Source organism: Anoplolepis gracilipes, chromosome 10, assembly GCF_047496725.1.
Source record: "Anoplolepis gracilipes chromosome 10, ASM4749672v1, whole genome shotgun sequence".
NCBI classification, from domain to species: domain Eukaryota; kingdom Metazoa; phylum Arthropoda; class Insecta; order Hymenoptera; family Formicidae; genus Anoplolepis; species Anoplolepis gracilipes.
The window spans coordinates 1,726,868-1,747,266 of NC_132979.1; the positions used below are offsets into that span (position 1 = coordinate 1,726,868).

Genomic DNA, 20,399 nt, shown 5'->3' on the forward strand with positions numbered 1-20,399 from the left:
TCTATTCTGAGGAAGTCGTCACCAAAAATGGTGGGACGCGCGAAGCGTGTACGATGAACGTAACATTGTCGTCCCCGTCCTGTTATCATCGGCATGATGACCGCGAATCAAGGTTCCCGTCGTGCTAAAACATTATGGCGGTCGATATAAATACAACGGGCAGAGGGAAGAAACCGATCGGGGGACAATACCTCGATATCTATAGCCGATGATTGTAACCCAACACCCGCAATCGTCACCACAGTCACCGCAGAGGTAGCAGCGCGGTCTCTGTACGCTCGAATGAAGCGCAGTCCGCCAAGAACTCATACAATTGCCAGGGCAGAAACAGTAAAAAATGTATAAAAGAGAGAGAAAAATCAGATTTCTCTCTTTTTTAGGGTAAACTAGGGTATGATGGCCATAGGCTGTAATTTTTTCAATAATCGTTACGTAGCTTTTTTAGTCATCAGTTTCATTATCAAAGATAATCGATATTTACAGTAGTTTATGTGCATTATTCGAAATAACGATATTGTGAATTTTATATTATACTTTTACTTTTGACTACCTGCAAAGTTTTTCATTTGTCCACCAAAAATGTAAATTGTTATATGACTTATAATTTTTATTTTCGTTTTCACTATTTTTTTATAAATATTATGGCCATCTTTTCCTTAAAAGTTGGGTAAGATGGTCAATGCTTATGTTGTACTATTTTGATAATATAAGATTTCAATTAAATATTTTCCTTTTAATTTCGATAATATTACGTAATTTAAGCTTCAGGGAAGATAATATGCAAACACTATTAAAAAAAATAACAAAAATAAAAGTATGTTTTTTGTATTTTAAAAAACTATGGCCATCTTACCCAAGTTTATCCTATAGCTACTTGAGAGAAAGCGCGACACGTACTTGAAATAAAATAAGAAAATGAAGGAGTTTTTGATATTGCGTTCGGCTTAATTAGAACTTTTTCTACAGATGCACGAAGTTGCACCACGTGTGACAAGGTCCTGGCCGAACTGGAGAAAATCGACGACGATACGGATCATTTTGGAGTCGACTTTGTCAAGATCAACGATAAACGACTGGCGAAGCAATATGGCATCAAAAACTTTCCAGCTCTTACGTATTTCCGCGAGAAAGAACCAATTATATATGACGGTAAAACCTCAGTTTTCTTTAATTTGTTTTTTTGTAAAATTATCTAATGTTATAAATATTCGCTTGAATATACGATGAATATTATTAATTAATAATTCGTTCTAAATTTATTATTTATAATTATAATTATATTTATTAACATTGTGTTATAATATAGTAAAAACAATATTAAAAATTATCATTCACACATCTAACAATAAAAAACACATACCTAACGCTTATTAACTAATACTAGGTGACCTGATGGACGAAGAAAATGTATTGGATTTTCTCACAAGCTTGGAAGCGATGGATCTGCCGGATCGCATCGAAGAAGTTAATGCCAAGATTCTAACGAAAATCGTCGAGGAAACAGACTTTGTGGCGGTTCTTTTCTGTAAGTCATTTTTTTATTAGTATTCATTAAACACATTGGATTATGTTTCAATCGATCCACGGAAGATTGCACGTAACCATTTGGAGTTATTTTCCAAATCGGTTTGTTCACCGATTTATTTTCAATAGAATATATCGAGCATGCTGTCGCACTGTAAAATGTCTTACAAAATAAATCTACATTAAAAATATACGCGCAAAACTTTGAAAAACTAAACAAGTCGAAATGATTTCATTAAAAAATTTATTAGAAATTATTTTAATTAATAAAATACTTTTTTTTTTTTCAAATATTATATGATTTTTTGTTATAAATTTCAAATGTTTATATGATCGTCAATATATTTAAAATATCATCATCGCTATAAAGTATAATTAAAGAGGAACGTCTGATAATAACGTTCCATGTAATTATAATCTATTCCACGAAGTATAACATACACAAAAAAATAAATAACCGCATGATTTAATTGATAATCTAATGTTCTACAATTTTTATAAACTATAAAACTCTCTTCACGATATAAAATAAAGAAAGACAGTTCTGCATTATATTAAGTCAACACATTTAGTGTAATTTAAGAAAACTGTGAAACCGGCAAGCGAGTGATCGAAAGAAGATCAGAAAAGAAAGAGAGAAAGAGAGACGCAGAGAGCGAGACGCTCGTAATTCAATTAATAATTTAATTGCACGGATAAACATTTTTTTTTAATAGTAGCGGAGACGCAGAGCATGATTGGTCTCAACCGATGCCTCTGATTTTTTAAAATAGCACGACATAGATCAGTTCGTATAGATATATATGTATATCTCGTAAGATTTCCTCTGGTTCAAAACCCATTTACGAGACTAATATAGGCTTGTAATCGTGCCAGTCGGCGCCAAAAATCGACGGATACACAGCAATGCTATGTAATGTACCCTGACCGTGTATACCTCTACACACTATAGTGTAATATCTATCGTTTATTTAACTTGTTTTTGTCCGACGTCTTACTAATCATCATCTGTGTATATCACGTGTGCGACGAGAAGAGTTGTTCGTCGGTGTACATAAAATATAAAAATTACGATTAACTCTTCTGCAAATTTACTACAATTTCAAGGTATTACGTATTATACTTTATCATGTGCGTCAATTATATTATATTATAAAGCAACGAATTAATAATAACAATTTTATAGTATAAGACAGCTTATCAAATTTTTTTATCACTAAATTTTTTTAATTGTAATTAGATACACGTGTATCATTGTGTATTTTATAGTCCTTGAATTGTAGTTGTTTCTAATATCACATATTATATATGCAGAGAAGGATTTTCAAAGAGAGAAAGAGATATTTTTTTTATCAACGAATTAGATGATAGAAAAAAAAACACTTATACACAGAAAAAAAGAATATTCTTATTTTGACAATATCTTTAGTTTTAAAATGTAAATCTTGAAATGAGATTACATTGCGTTAAATAAAGAAAATTTGCTTGGATCAAGACATTTTATATAGTTCAACTAAGAAAAATATGTTCTTGTTATTTGAGAATAATTTTCTTGAATGGAGAGGAAAACATGTTGGATAGAAAATTACACATGTTCAAATCGAAGATTATAATGTTCTTAGAATTAAAATAATTATTTTATTCTTAAAATGACAATCGTAGTATTGAAATAAGATTATAATATTGTTAAAATTTAAGATTTTTAAATTCTTCCAAGAAGATTATAAATTGTTGAGTATATATGAAACTATGAACGCGTTCATATGAGTATATAAGTTTTGATTTGACACTTACTTTTTTTCTGTGTAATCATTCTCTGTATAAAGTGCAATGTTTACGTCGGTTTGTTTATCTCTGTAAAATCTCCACTCATCTATCTCTACTGTCTTTGTCTTTTGTCATTGTCGTGTCGATGTTCGTGTTTATCGAGTTTAAAACATCCTATCGCAAAATGGGGAGCTAAATAAATAAAAATATGTGAGTAATTCGAAATAAATAAGGCTCCAATATTTACAAACACGTAACTATCAATTTGGCAATGAGAGCCATACGCATATGTTAAGTAAATTTCTTTTTTAGAAATTAATTCTTTCCGCGAAATTTGAATCGTGCACAGGGCATATATTTTACTTGGTGTATTTTACCAAGAAATAGATTCTCATTTTTGAGAATTCTATAACTCCTCTTTACCCCCCCCCCCCCCCAAAAGAGATGTAGACGAGAAAAAATATCGGGGCAAAGTTTAATTTTCTCGTCTACATTTCTTTAGGGGGATATAGAGAGGTTATAGAATTCTCAAAAATGAAAATCTATTTCTTGGTAAAATACACCAGGTAAAATATGTGTCCTATGCACGATTCAAATTTCGCGGAAGGAATTAATTTCTGAAAAAAGAAATTTACGCATTAACATCCGCGTATGGCTCTCATTGCCAAGTTGATACGTTACGTGTTTGTAAAAATATGAGTAATCATCACAGCAATGAAGACAATCAAATCCGACATGCCGGATCATTCCGTCCACTTTGCGATTCGATCACATACAATATACTTGTAAATAATACATATATGTGAAAATTCTTGTGTGTGTTGATACGGATAGGTCCGGACACGGAGCGGTGTGCGGGCGCCGGGTCTAGTAAGTACATATTTATAACGAGAACGATGTGGCACAATATCTCTACCCTATGCTTCTTTTCACACACACACACGCACACGCACACACACGCGCATACACACGCACAATGCACTGCTACATGCATCGGATATCGACTGACGCACTAATGAAAGAGCACTTTGCTGTGGTATCATAATTCTTGAAATCAATCTTCCTTTTTTTTACGTCTGATCTTTTATCGCAAATGTATTAAATTATGAGAAGAAAAAAAAAAAAAAAAATGATACGATATATTATATTAAAATTTATACAATGAAATTTTCCTTTTTTCTTCTTTAAAGAAGTGATTTTTCACGAGTGCATCATCCGAAATGACGATATGCTGTGATACGCGTTTACCTCCGGTAAAAATGTATCTCCTTCAAACACATTCTCAACTAATTCGATTTGCGTGTTCATCAATTATCAGAGTTGTATCTATCGCATCGTCCCTGCAGCTCTTCGCTCCAATGTACGTGTACAACGACAGAGGGATGCGGTACGCGGGGAAAAAACGGATGTCAATAGAGCGGCAAGAGCTTCTATACATTCACACATTTCGTTCGTTTCGAATATATATATATATATATATATATATATATATATATACATATATATATACGATGGATACTCTGATGAAATCTTTTAAAAATTGTTTTTTAGTAAATTAGCATTTGATACGAAATAATACATGTGATGTATTTAATTGAGAAGAAGAATCAGCTAACACATGAAGCTTGCCAAATTTTTCCTTTTCTATTATTTATAAGCGCTTTGAATTGTAAATTCTTGGCACGAGGTGCTCTCTAATTAAAATATTTGGAAATATTCAATTACCACATTTGCATTCTGAGTGTGCAGTCAGATGTGTAGAATATAAACTGCGTTATTCCACATCCCTATTTAGAATAGAACAATGTGTTTTATAAGAGTGAGACTTTTTTGAGATTAATTGTGTATACTAATCTCTTTTCAACATCCTTGTTCAGGCAATCCAAAAAAGATTATATATTCAATACGCCCCCAAAAAATAAATAAAAATAAAATAAACATAGTAAGTCGGGTCTATTGCGATAATATTACAAAGTCTTATAATTTTTATAAATTTTATGTCTAATAAAAATATATTTATATACTGGTACTGTGTTGAGCGTACAACAACATCAACGGCTACATAAAAATAATGAGATAAAGTTTAAGAATAAAATAATCAATTTTCAATTTTTGACGTTATGGACTTGCGGACGGATTAATTAGCATTGGAGAATGGCGCCGATCATTCGACGACAAAGGCACACAATAATGCATCTTTTTATTTCAAATGGGACAGACAAACCAGACTGCAAAAAGTGCCTCAAGGCTCTACAAGAATTGGAGAATATCGATGACGAAGCCGATCAATTGGGCATCGGTTTCGTAAAGATCGCCGACGAGCAGCTCGCGGACGAATATAATCTCGGTTCTCTTCCAGCCCTTGTTTATTACAGGCATCAAATTCCGATTATTTACGAACGTAAGTAACAAGAGAACGTGAGTAACGCGTAACATATTATACCCAAAATGCTCGTACGATTCAATCTATCACTCAAAAAAATATTTTGCTAACGTAGATAGATGTCTCAATGAAAATTTATCGCTGCTTTTTGTATCTGTTAGAATATTGCTTGTCACATATAGAATTTATAGCAGCAATATTCTAGCAATACCTCTAAAAAATTTATATCCCATTGTCAAATATTAATTACAAATATAATTGTCCTTGACAATTATAAGCCTTAAAGATAGGCATCGCAGACAAATTTTCTGTCTAAATTACACTAATAGTACAAATATAAATTCTGTCTCTGTCATTTAAATTGATTAAGTGCAAAATATATGCAGTATCACAGTATTTGTTAATAATTTATCTGTTTCAGGTAATTTTTTACACCTAGAAAATTTTGGTTCAAGTTGCAAAATCATTTTTTTGAGTGATTAAATCGATTTAACACACACAATTATTATGTTAATAATATTAATAATGTAATGCAATTTCGAAAGAAAATTAATTTATACGCATTTTTAGATGAACTGAGCAAAGAAGAAGACGTGCTAGAGTGGCTGGTGGCAAATAAAAGCACGGGAGACGAAGAGGACGTTATCGAGGATGTTACCGCCAAAACGTTGAATACCCTGATCGGAAATATAGACAATCTAGTCGTTCTATTCTGTTCGCATCTATTTCGCTATTATTTTGGCCTCATTTATCTTGCCCTCGCCTCGTAACGTGCCCTCGTGCTTGCAGACGATCACGGCGACGAGGACTCTATGCAAGTCCTAAACGAACTGGAAAAGATCGACGACGACTGTGACAAGCATGGGATTCAGTTTGTGAAGATCGACGACGAGAAGGCGGCGGAAGAATTCGGACTCGACAGTTTACCAGCGATTGTCTATTTCGAGAAGCAGATACCAAATGTTTACGACGGTGGGTAGGTGAATCGAACATTCGAACAGAGAGATAGCATCTCTCTTTTTATAATAAATCATACCAAAAATATATAAAATCTTAGATATACATTGCATTTAAAATTTAAACCAATAAAGATGAAAAATTCACAAAAAATCGATCCTTAGATACAAATTCGATACAAGATAAAGTAAACTCTATGATTGCAGGAGATATAGAAAACGAGGATGAAATCCTGGAGTGGTTGTTGTCGCAACTCGAAAAGGATGAGATCGAGGATGTTACCGATGAGATGCTGGACCGTCTCATCAAAGACGGGAAGACTTTGGCCGTTCTTTTCTGTAAGTTGCTCGCAAAAGTCTCGCACTATAACCGATCTATACAAATGATATTAGGACGTATTCGTAATGATCGCAGATGACAACAACGATCGGAAATCGCAGAGAGTTCTCAACGAGTTGGAGAACATCGATGACGAGTGCGATCAGCTCGGTGTAACATTCGTGAAAATCGACAGTTCGGAGGAGGCTAAGGAGTATGGCATCGAGAAAGTACCTGCGATGCTTTACTTCGAGAAAGGCATTCCGATGGTGTATCAAGGCAATCTGGAAGACGAGGAGAAGGTGCTGAAATGGTTGGAGCAACAGCAAAAGGCCGACCAAATCGAAGACGTTACGGACGAAATGCTCGATATGGTTATCGAGAAGATGCCACTCGTAGCCGTCCTCTTTTGTCAGTAATATATTTCGCGTTTCTCCATCTTTCTCCTTTCTTCTGAATATTTTTCCTTGCTCAAAAACTATTCATCTAATTATATTGCTTACAAAATTATTGATTCTATCGTCGCTCTACAGATGACAAAGAACAAAAAAAGAGTCAGAAGGTGCTGAGCGAACTGGAGAACATCGACGATGATTGCGATCAACAGAACATAGCTTTCGTCAAAATCAGTGACTTGAACGAGGCGAAGGAGTACGGCATAGACACGCTTCCCGCTTTAGTGCTCTTTGAACGACAAATACCGCATATTTATGACGGTCAGTCTTGTTGAAGATTATCATTTAAATAAAATCGAGAGACGTAAATTAATTAGAAAACGTTGAAGAAATTCTTCCAATTGCGTCGCAGGCGATCTCATGAACGAGGACCAAATACTGGGCTGGCTGTTGCATCAGAAAAAACACGCAGAAATCCCGGAAGTAACGGACGAAATGATCGAAAAGCTCGTGGAATCCTCGTCGTACACGGCAGTCTTGTTTTGTAAGCGATTGATTCAGCTTTCTATCTCTCCTTTTAATATTCTTCACTCAAAAAAATATTTTGCTAATGTAGATAGATTTCTAGATGTCTCATTAAAAATTTATCGCTACTTTTTGTATCTGTTAGAATATTGTTTGTCACGTGTAGAATTTATAGCAGCAATATTCTAGCAATACCTCTAGAAAATTTAGACTCTATTGCCTAAATATTAATCACAAATATAATTGTCCCTGACAATTATAAACCTTAAAGATTGGCATCGCAGACAAATTTTCTGTCTAAATTACACTAATAGTACAGATATAAATTCTGTCTCTGTCATTTAAATTGATTAAGTGCAAAATTTATGCAGTATCACATAGTATTTGCTAATAATTTATCTGTTTCAGGTAATTTTTTACACCTAGAAAATTTTTCTTCAAGTTGCAAGATCATTTTTTTGAGTGTTGCTATTATTTATTAGTAGATTACATGGCTATTACATGGCCGCGAATGAGACTAATCATGAAACGAATTGACTTGTTTTCCATAGATGACAAGGACGATAAGCAAGACATAAGGATTTTAAACGAGTTGGAGAATATCGATGACGATTTGGAGAGAGAAGGCATCGTCATCGTCCGTATAGATAACGATGCCGAGGCCAAGGAATATGGTATCGATCATCTACCGACCCTGGTATATTTCGAAGATAAAATTCCAGCGATATACGAAGGTGATCTGCTGAACGAAGACGAAGTCCTTGAATGGCTGATACAGCAGAAGAACAGCGCTACCATCGAGGAGGTCACAGATGAGATATTGACGGATCTTATAGAGGACCACGAATACGTCGTAGTATATTTCAGTAAGCATTTTTTTCATCAGATATTTTTAACATACTACGAGTCAAGTTAAAATCATCATTAGTCGTAATTTCCTTCTGCTCTCGTTTGATATAAGCGATCAAAAATCATGACAGGTGGAAGTTGTGAAGAAGGAGAGAAATGCGACAATATCCTCGACGAATTGGAGAATATCGATGATGAACTCGACGAAACGGGCATTATATTCGTTACTACCGAGGACACTGTCATAGCGAAGAAATATGGCATCAAACATTTCCCAACTCTCGCGTTCTTCAGAAATAAGGACCCGTTGATTTATACCGGCGATCTCGATGATGAAGACGAGGTACTGTCTTGGATTACGGACGAGGACACTTTGGAGATACCAGGGAAAATCGAGGAAGTCAATGCTAGAATGCTGGAGAACATCCTTGATGAAAACGACTATGTCGTCGTCTTCTTCTGTACGTCAATCGCAATACGATCGAACGCATCATAATATAATCGATTGATTGATTGATCATAATAAATTGTACCACTTGTTTGCAGACAAAGAAGGCGATAGGAAAAGTCAGAAGATCCTGCAGGAACTCGAGAACATCGACGATGAGTGCGAAGAGAAGGAGATCGATTTCGTAAAGATCTCCGATGAGGGAATCGAGAAGGAATATGATCTACCGGGATTACCAGCGTTGGTATTTTATAGACACAAGTTCCGACAGATCTATTCGGGCGACATGATGCACGAGGAAGAGATCTTGGAGTGGGTCCTCGATCTTCGCACAACAACGCCAGATGTTATCGAAAGCGTCGATAGAAAAACGTTACAAGTTCTCATCAACGATGTTGAGCACCTCGCCGTTTTCTTCTGTGAGTATACATTTTTAATATTAAATTTGTTTTTACTAAAAAAAAATGTCAATTAAAGTCGGTCAAAGAATTCGCAGCTCAAAACACATTTATATAAGAAATTCTGTGTAATAAATCGCGAAAACGTTTTTCTTTTTTTATATAAAATATAAAATGTAATATTTATCTAAATCTTTTCAAAAATTACGTGCTCTCAATTTACAATGTAAACTCTAAATAATAATTATTCTAATAGAAATAATAGCAGATATAATACAAAGATTTATATATGATTGCATACATATTATATACATATGTACGTTATGCATTTCCATTATATTTGCATAATAAATTAATTAACAGACGACGACAAATGTGAATCCTGCACCGAGATCCTAGAAGAATTAGAAACGATTGACGATGATACTGACAAACACGGTATTCAATTCGTCAAATCAAACGATGCTAAACTGGCGGCTGAAATCGGCGTTTTCTCCTTTCCGGCTCTCGTTTACTACGAGACCGGAGTTCCCATCATGTACGACGGTAAGTGCCAAAGGTTCCATTTTTGCTTTTTATCATCATCCCATCTTCGCCATATGATCCTTGTTTTCCGCAGAATGAAAACAAGATCGAGCACCTTATGCTCTATTACGTTCTCCCTTTATTAAGTCACTCTTCTATGTATCGAAATATAAATTTACGTTAATTAACAAAAAGATTCTAAAAATAAAATTCCAATAAAAAAAAAATCAAACATATAAAATAAAAACATATTTCGCTTTTTATTATTTGATTTCTTTATTTATTTATCATATGCGTTTTAATATTGCTGTTGTATACTTCTTGGGAATTATTCAGTAAATGTAAAATATTAATTTTCTATAATTAACATGATACGACATAATGAAGAGCGACTTAGCGTGTTCCTTTCAGCAACTTCCGCGTCGATAAAGCGATAACGAAACCCTCCACCGACATGATCTCGGTGCGTCATCGAATCCGGCTGATCCTGATACGCGTGTGTGCCTTTTGTAGGTAATCTTAAGAACGAGGACAGAGTTCTGGAATGGCTAATCGAACAGAAAAGTAAGGAGATTTCTAGGATGATGATTATTATTACTGGTGTACTGTTCTTTGTGACGTTAATCTCGGTCGTGACTATACCACCGGGCTACGAGTACAACACTCGCGCCGTGGTGATCACCCCGATCACACTACCACCATCACGATCGCCATGATCGAGATCGTGAAAAAAAAAAAAAAAACAACAAAACACACGTCGAGTCTAAGGGATTTCCTGTAATGATTATCGTCGGTTTAACGGCGCGATGCATGCTTTCGGTTCGCGTCAGAGTTGGATTAAAAAAATCGCGAAATGTCTAGAAGGTCGTTGAAAAATGTATAAAGTTTTTTTTTCTTTTTAATATGCATACGCAAGCCATATAACTCTCTGATTACGGCACAATGCATTTAAAGCAATCGCAAGCTTGTTTCTTACTTATTTGTGCCTCTTTAACTCACTTTTTCGTTACACGCTAGTATGCAGCTGCATCGATGCAATAATGCAAAATATGTCGGTGTTGATGCGTCGTGCAAATTTTCTCGAAGTTATAATTTCGCAAAAGAAAATTGTCATGGTGCCTCATCACTGAATTATAAATAATGATCTCGTGAGTAAAATGTCGAAGCTTTATCTCTCAGCTTTCCGCGCACTAATAACGGCTGTTTCTATTTTTTTTTTCTTTTTTCTCTTTGCATTTAACGAAACTTTTGTAATTTATTTTGATAGAAAGTTAAAATCGCGAATTGCTTTACAAATTAGCGCAACATATCGGTAAAACATATTTTATTAAAGGAAAAAATAATACACACACATATAATATGCACACATACAAGAACACAAAAAATGTATAAGTAATATCCGTATCATAAATTTTACAATTAATATTAATACCAATATTTTCTACTTACTTATACCTTTTTATATTTGCATATTATCATGTCTTTAGATCATGTATACGGTGGTTATACTTGTAATTTTTTACAAGCACGATTGCTTTACGACACGTGTTCATGTTTCAAATACTATTTGATTTATTACTTATCTTATTTCCCATAATGAACAAATATTTACTTAAAACCTAAAGTACGAAATGACCTTCTGCAAGGATAAACGATATCAGTTTTCCTTTCTTACATTAATATATTTAATATAATAATTATTACGTAACAATATTACGAGAATGTTTAATGTAATGCGTCAATAATGTCTGTCATTCTAAAATGCATGTCATCCCTTTGGACCGAGGCCGTATCGATCACAAAAAACCTAGGTACACAATTTGAATTTCAATCGTGCTATATGTTATCCATGATCCCGTTAATATGCAGGTAATGATAGTGATCGTGATGATGACGATGATGATGATGATGATGATGATGATGATGATGATGATGATGATGATGATGATGATGATGATGATGATGATGATGATGATGATGATGATGATGATGATGACGACGATGACGACGAAGACGAAGACGACGATGACGACGACGACGACGACGACGATGACGACGATGACGACGACAACGACGACGACGACGACGACGACGAGGATGATGACGACGAAGACGACGATGACGAAGACGATGATGATGAGGATGAGGAAGATGAGGATGATGAGGATAACGATGAAGACTACGACGATGATGATAATGATAATGATGATAATGACGACGACGAAGATAGCGAAGATAACGATAAAAAATTGAACAAAGCCCTGAAGAGTATCCTGGACAAAGGTAAAGGTCCAACGACAACCCAGGAGGCCGAAGAGGAGCTCACGTGAGATCGAAGTGTGACGGGCTTTGTGTTGCGCGAAAAAATAAACAATATCTCAAAAGTAGTAGAGATACATATAATGTACCAATAGACCGATTGGTATTGATCATAACAACATAATTTAGATGAAACGTGGCTATTCACTCACTATTCACGGTAGAGCTGAACCGTGTAGGACATACCTGCATGTGAACGTTGTTATTATCTTTTTCTCTATTCACACCTGCAAAGTGCATCCTATGCCTGAACTCTCCTTCCCAGTCGGCCATCAAAGTTTCCTCAAGTTGTCAAATTTTTCTCGCGTCATGCATGTCCGCCTTATAACAATCCCTTATTTTATTAGCGGAGTCATGCGACCGGATCATTCTTAATTGGTAATGAACTCTTAAGACTCATAAAAATTTGTAATAAAAAAAGATTTTATATTGATAAAATTATATCGTCATATTTTTTTATTTATTTGATAATTATATTTTATTGTAATTTATTCTCCATAAATGTAGTTCAATTTGTTTTTTTTTTTTTTTTTTTTTTTTTATCCAAAATTCACACATTGCGAGATTTATAGTGTGTAGCACTATTCAAAGTCTATCCCGGTCGCATTTTTACCCGCTATAATACGGGCATCTTCAAAGCGAGCCGATGGTTCCTGTTGTTTGACAGCTGTCGTCTGCAGCATATTCCGAGTCGAGAAGAATCGGACTAGTCTTCGTTTGAAAAAGCAAATGGAAAACATTTCGGATTAATATGAAGTAGTATTACTTCCGCGTAGTATTACAATCAATTTTTCGTGATAGAAATTTTTTACATTTCGCGTAAAACATTACGCGAAATTGTGTATTAAGGTATATAAAAATGTCATGCAAAAAAATACTGTCGTTATAAAAAAAAAAAAAAAAAATATCAAATAAATATAAACGAAAAGGAGGCTGGTTCACGTTTTAAAATTGCTATCTAGAAAGAGTCGTCGACTCGCCGCGAGATTCTCTATTAAAAACAATTGTCTATTAAAAACATGCACGTTTGGCTTTTGCTAAGCAGTTAAGATTGCAGTGAAAACGTTCTCTATGCTAGCAACGTCAAAATCGCACGAGTCAATATATTTCGTTTCTCCTCGATTCTCTCTTTCTTGTTTCCAATGTCTCGTTTCTCTTTCTCTCTTTCTCTCTCTCTCTCTCTCTCTCTCTCTCTCTCTTTCTTTCTTCATTTTCTTTTCATTATTCTCATTTGTTCCCTCATTCAATCACTATTTTATCCATATTCCATTTACTTATTTAGATTGACTCGTGCGACGAGACCAATCAATTATAGGCTAGCCAATTCTTACAAATTTCTCTCATACTCTTTATATCTGACTCGTTGTATATTTGCTTACTGCAGGCGACGGCTGTTTCTACATCGGGATGGGAGGTAAAAGCGCGAAACCCAAGATTCCCTCCTATGAGCCCTACCAGTGCTGTCCCGCCAAGCTCGCCCACAGCACCAAGGTCGCCAAGGTCACCAAAATTGGTCCGATTGCCAAGGACAAGAGCAAGGGCAAATTACAAGGTACCGGTAGTACACAAAAGCCACAACTGCCGGCTCTGAAGCCGATAAACAAGCTCACGGTCAAGGAAAGTAAAAAATCAGCAACGATATCATCGAAAGTCGACAAAGACGCGAAGGAATCCAAGTCCAAGGTCAAGAGAGGATTTTTTGGAAGCGGTAAATATTATAAACAGCTGTGTGAAAAGTTAAATGGCTGCCCACATCCGCGCGCCTCGACGTAACGTAAAGCATGTTCGCCGAGGAAGAAACTTTCATCGACGAAAAAAAAAAAAAAAAAAAAAAAAAATCGTCGCACCAATTTATTTTAAACAAAGTCCAGTCGGATCGCGAATAAATCGATGTAAATAAAAAGCAGGAACGACAGCGGCCAACGCCGTGCGTCTGAGGTGGGCAGCGATTTAACAAGAAATGCCTTTTACGCAAAAGATAACGACCGATAAACGTAATAGATGCTTTAGCGTAATAGACGATGGGGCGGGAGGGAGGGGAAGGAAAAAGAAAAAAGCAAAAAAAAAAAAAAACAGAGGGGACGAGTGGACTCGAAAAAAAAAATTTTTTAAGACCGAGCCACCCGCGTGAGAAGAAGCGAAGATAAAAACGCCTGACTCTTCGTCTTCGTATATCCCTGGACGCAGGTACCCCGCGGGTCTCGCGCGGTCCATGAAGAGCGTCAACGACGCGCAACTTCCGGATGAGCAAGACGATCGAAGACACGTGACGTCTACGCGGCTGACACCGGCGGCTGGATCCTTCGAATCGTCGAACTAACGAACACCGATTCGTTGAACGCGCCGAAAACGATTCGTTAAACTTATCGAATAATCAATGGCACGGCCGATCAATCGGAAAATGTAATTTATTATCGTATAATGAGACACTCGATGCTTCGGCGACGGGGCTGAGGCCACTTATGAAAAATCTCTCCCCTTAATTGACGATTTTGTAAATACTTGCGCGTAATTTGTGAAATAATCTTCGCCCCGACGGTATGATCGCTCGAAGGAACAACTCGCGAAACTACCTAACTTTCGTTGTAAACGTTTTGTAAATATCTTCCTAGACAAGTGTAGTTTCTCACGAATTTTTTGATCGATCCCTTTTGAATTCGAACTTTCGCGTGTTCCCTCGAACGAACATGATCGTTGAAGAAGGACTGATGACAAGATTGTATTTAATATGTAAAGGCGCGATGAGAAGCATACGTGAGAATGATGATTTGTCTGTCCTCTCACTGAGAGTTGGGTCGGGGTTGTGGGCTGTTACAGTTGTAGCTGGAATTCCTTACCTCATGAAGGTCTAAACAAGACCGACACGCACATCAACGTCCGGATGCGCGAGATCGAGCTGTGAACGAAGAAAAAGAAACTGCTAGCCGGACAATTATAATCAAACCAGTGATCGAATGAAGAAAAAAAAAAAAAATGCGATGAGAAAGTGCGCGCGATGACGGAAGAAGCCACGAGGAACAGTTTGGACGGGATAAATCAAATACTCGTCGTCGAGCGAGTAACGATTTCACGTTTCTTAAAGAAACAAAATGCCTCGTTGCCATTTAACATCGTCCATCATCGCCTATATCCTATATCATCATCGTCAATTTCAATTATCGCTCATCATCGTGTTCGTCCGCGAACTCATTAACGTTATTATCGTGTCAGCGTTATCAGCATCATAATATAATGTCATCTGCATCGCTATAGTCAATGATATCGTCATCTTCTCCATGTGTTCATCCGTGTGTTACGCGTAGAAACGTAAATGAACATCTGCGAGATTCTAATATTTCTGTAAGAATAATACGTAATAATCCTGATATCTCAGATACATTCTATAATTGATAAAAAGATATGATAGAAGAAAAAATTTACGATAAGTATATACATATATATATAATATATGAGACGGTATACAATATGTCAGTTCGGTCAACCTGTCGATAGTCACGCAATAGACGAAATTATGCTCGCAACATATGCATTTCTTATATAGAGTTTTTTTCATCCTTAATATTCGATTGTTATTTAACGCTGAATATTAATTTATCGGTTTTGTTTTACTCGTTTTAACCCGTTAACGTCACGAAGAGCGATGTCACCTTTGGTTGCATTTCATCGGTAACATTCGTACAGTAAGGGGTAGGACTTGATAGTATAGACAGAGAAAGAGAGAAAGGAAGATGTATAACTCGCTGTTGCTGAGATCATCATAGTGTTCTACCTAGATTTTACGGTACACGCTCTAGATTAATTTAACATGAGATTAATATTGTTTGTAACTAAACCTATCTCACTCTGAGGCCTCATGTTTATCGATCTGTATATATTTTCTAACATTTTCTAGTCTCTCGATCCTCGAAGCGCAACTTTCTTCTTCTTATTTTTATAAGATAAGGAAATCTCAAGAATATAAAAATGCGAAGGCCCAGAGTTAACACGAAACGAATGTCTTGTCTATAATTTAAATGACGAGATTTCTTAATAATACAGAATTCTCATGTAGAGTTTTTATATCGATCTTTTTCGAAAGAGAAATCAGAACGCCTCATTATTTACTATATCTATTGAAATTGCATTGTGGTAGTTATTAAAATATAAAAACTACCATTATTATCAATATCGCGATTTCATCTTTGAAATTTCAGGATTTAAGTATACGATAAGTAAGTATAAGAAAACACATTACAATATTACAAGTGAAAATCTTTTACAAATTGAAAATTGATGTATAATTGTATGTATTGTTTCTTACTCGAAGCGCTACTTTTTACTCCCGATATAAATATATATCCTGGCCTTTCTTTATAATATTTTACTTCGAGGCCCAGGTGAATTTCTCTTGCAGCTTCCACTATCATTAATCGCTTATTTAGCTTTTATTTGAACCGATGTAACTGCATAAAACCAACACAAAATATAAATAAAGAATAGTCTTTCAACAATGCGCGATTAAATCGTGCGAAGAAATCACGATATATAGAGAGGTGTTTATTTATTTATTTATTTATTTATTTATTATACATTGAAATACCTCGTTACTTGTATTCGCCGTTATATCGCTCCAATAATCTGCGCAAGATACAAACATTCTCGTAACTGTCAAATTAGGGTGAGATAAACAGGTGAGATACACACAATAATATTGTAGTCCGACGTAGGAGTGATGACGTAAAATCGATCATTTTTAGATATTCTAGGAAAAATTCATCGCGTCACACAAACGGATGAGGGTTTTGTGATCAACGCAAAATTAATTTGTCACACTGTATCTGTGATCATGATTATCAAACGTCGTGAGTTTATCGCACGTAAAACGTTGCGTGCGAGCCAATAAGTCCTCGTTATTCGCATAAGAGCAGTATGTACGATAATAAAAGTCAATATTATACGATAACAATAAATACATTTCCTAATATCTCCTTTGTATTTGCTTCGCCCACCATCGTTAATAATGGTACAGACTCCATTATTATATTATACGCTTATATGCAATCCCTGATACAATAATCTTTTGTTAGAAATCTCAAAGCCATTGTAAAATATCCAAAGAAGAACTAAATTGTAGATAGAACCTTTTTTGTAAACTCTCGTATTTAAAAATTCACGTAGAAATCAAGAATAATTACATTAACTATGGAAGAAATTAAAAATCATAAAAGCACATACATACAGAGTATTTATTCTGCAAACGAACAAAATATGTTAATATTTAAAAAAAAAAAACTTTTATTTTTATTCTTAAATACTTATTTTTATTAATCTGAAAACTATTAATAAAATAACTTTACTTTTTATTTGTTTTTTCAATCTCTAAACAAGTTCACATATTTGTTTCAGCGTCCACCAGTTTTCAAATTTTTTCTGAATAAAGATTTACATCTAATTCATAAATAGTAGTCTTCAATAAATTAAGTATATATGCGCCTTTCCTTTTATTTTTTGACAATCATCATATTAAGAGGGTAAGTTAATTACGAAAAAAGTCTCTACACATTTTATGATAAAACAATTTTATAGAAAATTGATAAGATTATATACGAATAGCCATTCCAGAACAGCGTCAATTTTAATAAAAGTAGCGACACGTTATTTTTTAATAAAATAAATTAATGTAAAATAATAAGTTTAGATATTTTTCAATATATACTGAGCTAGCGCTTCATAAAAATCTGTCTTCAAAAATATCTGTTATATTTATGTTGTATAATTTACAAGTTGAGATACAAAATATCTTGGAGCTATATTAAAAATGTTTAATACATCCTACTTTTATCCAAAGAATAAAATTGAAATAATTTAAAATGTCATAAGAGTGCTCTAAAATAATAAAGTTACACATGAGGAATAAAACGTTCAAAGTAAACAGTTAAGATAAATCACGTTCAGCTCAGCTTGTAATGAAAAATATTAAAACGCGAAAATGTTTAAAACAAAAACTCGAAAACAAACTCAGGTAAGATAAAGTTTTATCAATAAACCTTGTTCATTATTTTTATATGTGTTAAACTTATGCTATTATCCTCAAAAGTTTTGTTTATATTTTAGATTTAAAATACTATGAACGTGTCTATGTAATATATATAACCATTGCAGTTTTGCAGAAAAAATTATAAAAAGCTTAATTATGTGCATTTTCCGAAACAAAACATTTTTTAAAAACACTTAAAATAATTTTAGAAATTTTTTTTCAAATTTTGAAAAAATATTTTAAGATATTATAAGACTAGTTTTGTGCAGTACTTTTATAAAAAGTTATGATCTTTTTGACAGAAACTTCTTTTCAACATTAATTCAACTCTAACAAATAACTGATAAATAAACAATTGAGCTAATGTACAATATTTAGGTAATCTCCTTGATGAGACTGAAGTACTTGAATGGATGGTGAAACAGAAGACCGACGAGAGCATAGAAGAGATTGACCGTGAGACTCTCATCAAATACATCGAGACAAAAGAATTTCTCGCTGTTATATTTTGTAAGGAACAAGTTTCAATCAACATATTTTGAACAAAATAATTGTTTTTTTTTTCTTTTTTGCGTTTTGTCTTTAAATATTATATGATTAACACATGTTGCGTTATTAAAAGTAAATTTAATAACTGTTGGAAAAATGTTAGAAACTAGAAACGAAAGAATTTACGTAATCAAAATATGAAATAACTGCACGAAATTTTATACATATATTATAATATGTTTATGTAATAAAAAAATTTAGACAAAGAGGAGGATCCAGAGAGTCCCAGAGTGCTTAGACACATCGAGCTGATTGACGACGAGGCCGCGGAGTATGGAATAAAAATTGTCAGGATGAAGGATCGGCTGATGGCGAAGAAATATGGCTTCCGAAATCCACCCGGCATCACTTACTTCCGCAAGGGTAAAAATATTAATTACGACGGTGACATCGATGACGAGGAAGAGATCCTCGATTGGTTGACCAATCCGGAAAATATGGAACTCACCGATCATATCGAGCGTATCAACAAGAAGATGTTTCAAAAAGTTCGACAATCGACCGACTATCTAGCTGTATTTTTCTGTGAGTGTAATATAATGCGCTCTCAACGCAATTAACATTTTTTTTTGCGTGTTTTTTATCGTTTTTTAACACGTCGCACGTCTGTTTTAGACAGCAACGACTGCAAACAATGCGGCCGAGTATTGGCGGAGATCGAACATATCGACGATGAAGCCGATGGAGCCGGTATTAAATTTGTCAAAATTGACGATAAACAACTAGCCAAACACTATGGTGTTTTCGCATTACCAGCTATACTATTTTTTAAAATGGGATCAAAGGAACCAGTTATATACGCAAGTACAAAACGAATTCCTCAAGTTTTTCTTATTTATTAGAAAGAAAGATATAAAAATAGAATTATTTTAAAAATTAAAAAATATAAATATTTATATATATATATATATATATATGTATCTTTTTCTTATAAATATATATATATATATATATCTTTTTTGAAAGGTGATCTGTATGACGAGGAGCAAATTTTACAATGGTTGTTGACGCAAAAGGATCCGTCGGGTGAGGTAATCGAGGCTCTGGAAGGCGAGGACCTTCTAAATTTGATACGAGAATCGGAATCTTTAGCCGTATATTTCTGTAAGTTGTAAAGCGAATAACTTTTCACGGTGTCACGGGGTGAATTGCCAAGCGGCCATTGGCTTCGCTCTATTTTTTCTTATTTATTTTCATCGCGTTCTTATTAATTAATATATAATTATTGTCTCGATGAACAAATTAATAGAGTATTTACCCGTGTTCCACACTACGTTTTCTATATATCTTTTCTTTTTTCCTTTTTCCGTATTCCCTAACCTTTATATATATATATATATATATATATATCATTAAATTAATTTCACTGTTATATAATTATACACAACCGAAAGGAACTGCTAACTATATTTAACAATTGTCAGCC

The 20,399-nt window shown here is 34.4% G+C and overlaps 1 protein-coding gene across 7 annotated transcripts in view; it reads left to right on the plus strand.

Annotated features, from left to right (window-relative positions):
• The window catches only part of Hlk (hulk), a 35,470-nt gene that overhangs the window by 9,242 nt on the left and 5,829 nt on the right, over positions 1 to 20,399 (plus strand). For 3 of the 7 annotated variants that reach the window (XM_072901433.1, XM_072901434.1, XM_072901436.1), the window contains exons 2-19: positions 967 to 1,149; positions 1,385 to 1,525; positions 4,126 to 4,161; positions 5,510 to 5,692; positions 6,245 to 6,388; positions 6,464 to 6,646; positions 6,838 to 6,969; positions 7,046 to 7,360; positions 7,483 to 7,665; positions 7,757 to 7,888; positions 8,421 to 8,735; positions 8,850 to 9,179; positions 9,265 to 9,585; positions 9,928 to 10,110; positions 18,803 to 18,934; positions 19,175 to 19,498; positions 19,589 to 19,777; positions 19,940 to 20,077. In XM_072901433.1, the coding sequence (XP_072757534.1) occupies positions 967 to 1,149; positions 1,385 to 1,525; positions 4,126 to 4,161; positions 5,510 to 5,692; positions 6,245 to 6,388; positions 6,464 to 6,646; positions 6,838 to 6,969; positions 7,046 to 7,360; positions 7,483 to 7,665; positions 7,757 to 7,888; positions 8,421 to 8,735; positions 8,850 to 9,179; positions 9,265 to 9,585; positions 9,928 to 10,110; positions 18,803 to 18,934; positions 19,175 to 19,498; positions 19,589 to 19,777; positions 19,940 to 20,077 (3,564 nt within the window). Of the gene's footprint in view, positions 1 to 966; positions 1,150 to 1,384; positions 1,526 to 4,125; positions 4,162 to 5,509; positions 5,693 to 6,244; positions 6,389 to 6,463; positions 6,647 to 6,837; positions 6,970 to 7,045; positions 7,361 to 7,482; positions 7,666 to 7,756; positions 7,889 to 8,420; positions 8,736 to 8,849; positions 9,180 to 9,264; positions 9,586 to 9,927; positions 10,111 to 10,602; positions 10,654 to 11,958; positions 12,373 to 13,792; positions 14,117 to 14,521; positions 16,620 to 18,802; positions 18,935 to 19,174; positions 19,499 to 19,588; positions 19,778 to 19,939; positions 20,078 to 20,399 lie in introns of those variants that run through there. The other 4 variants (XM_072901438.1, XM_072901440.1, XM_072901439.1 and 1 more) reach the window with 4 other exon arrangements.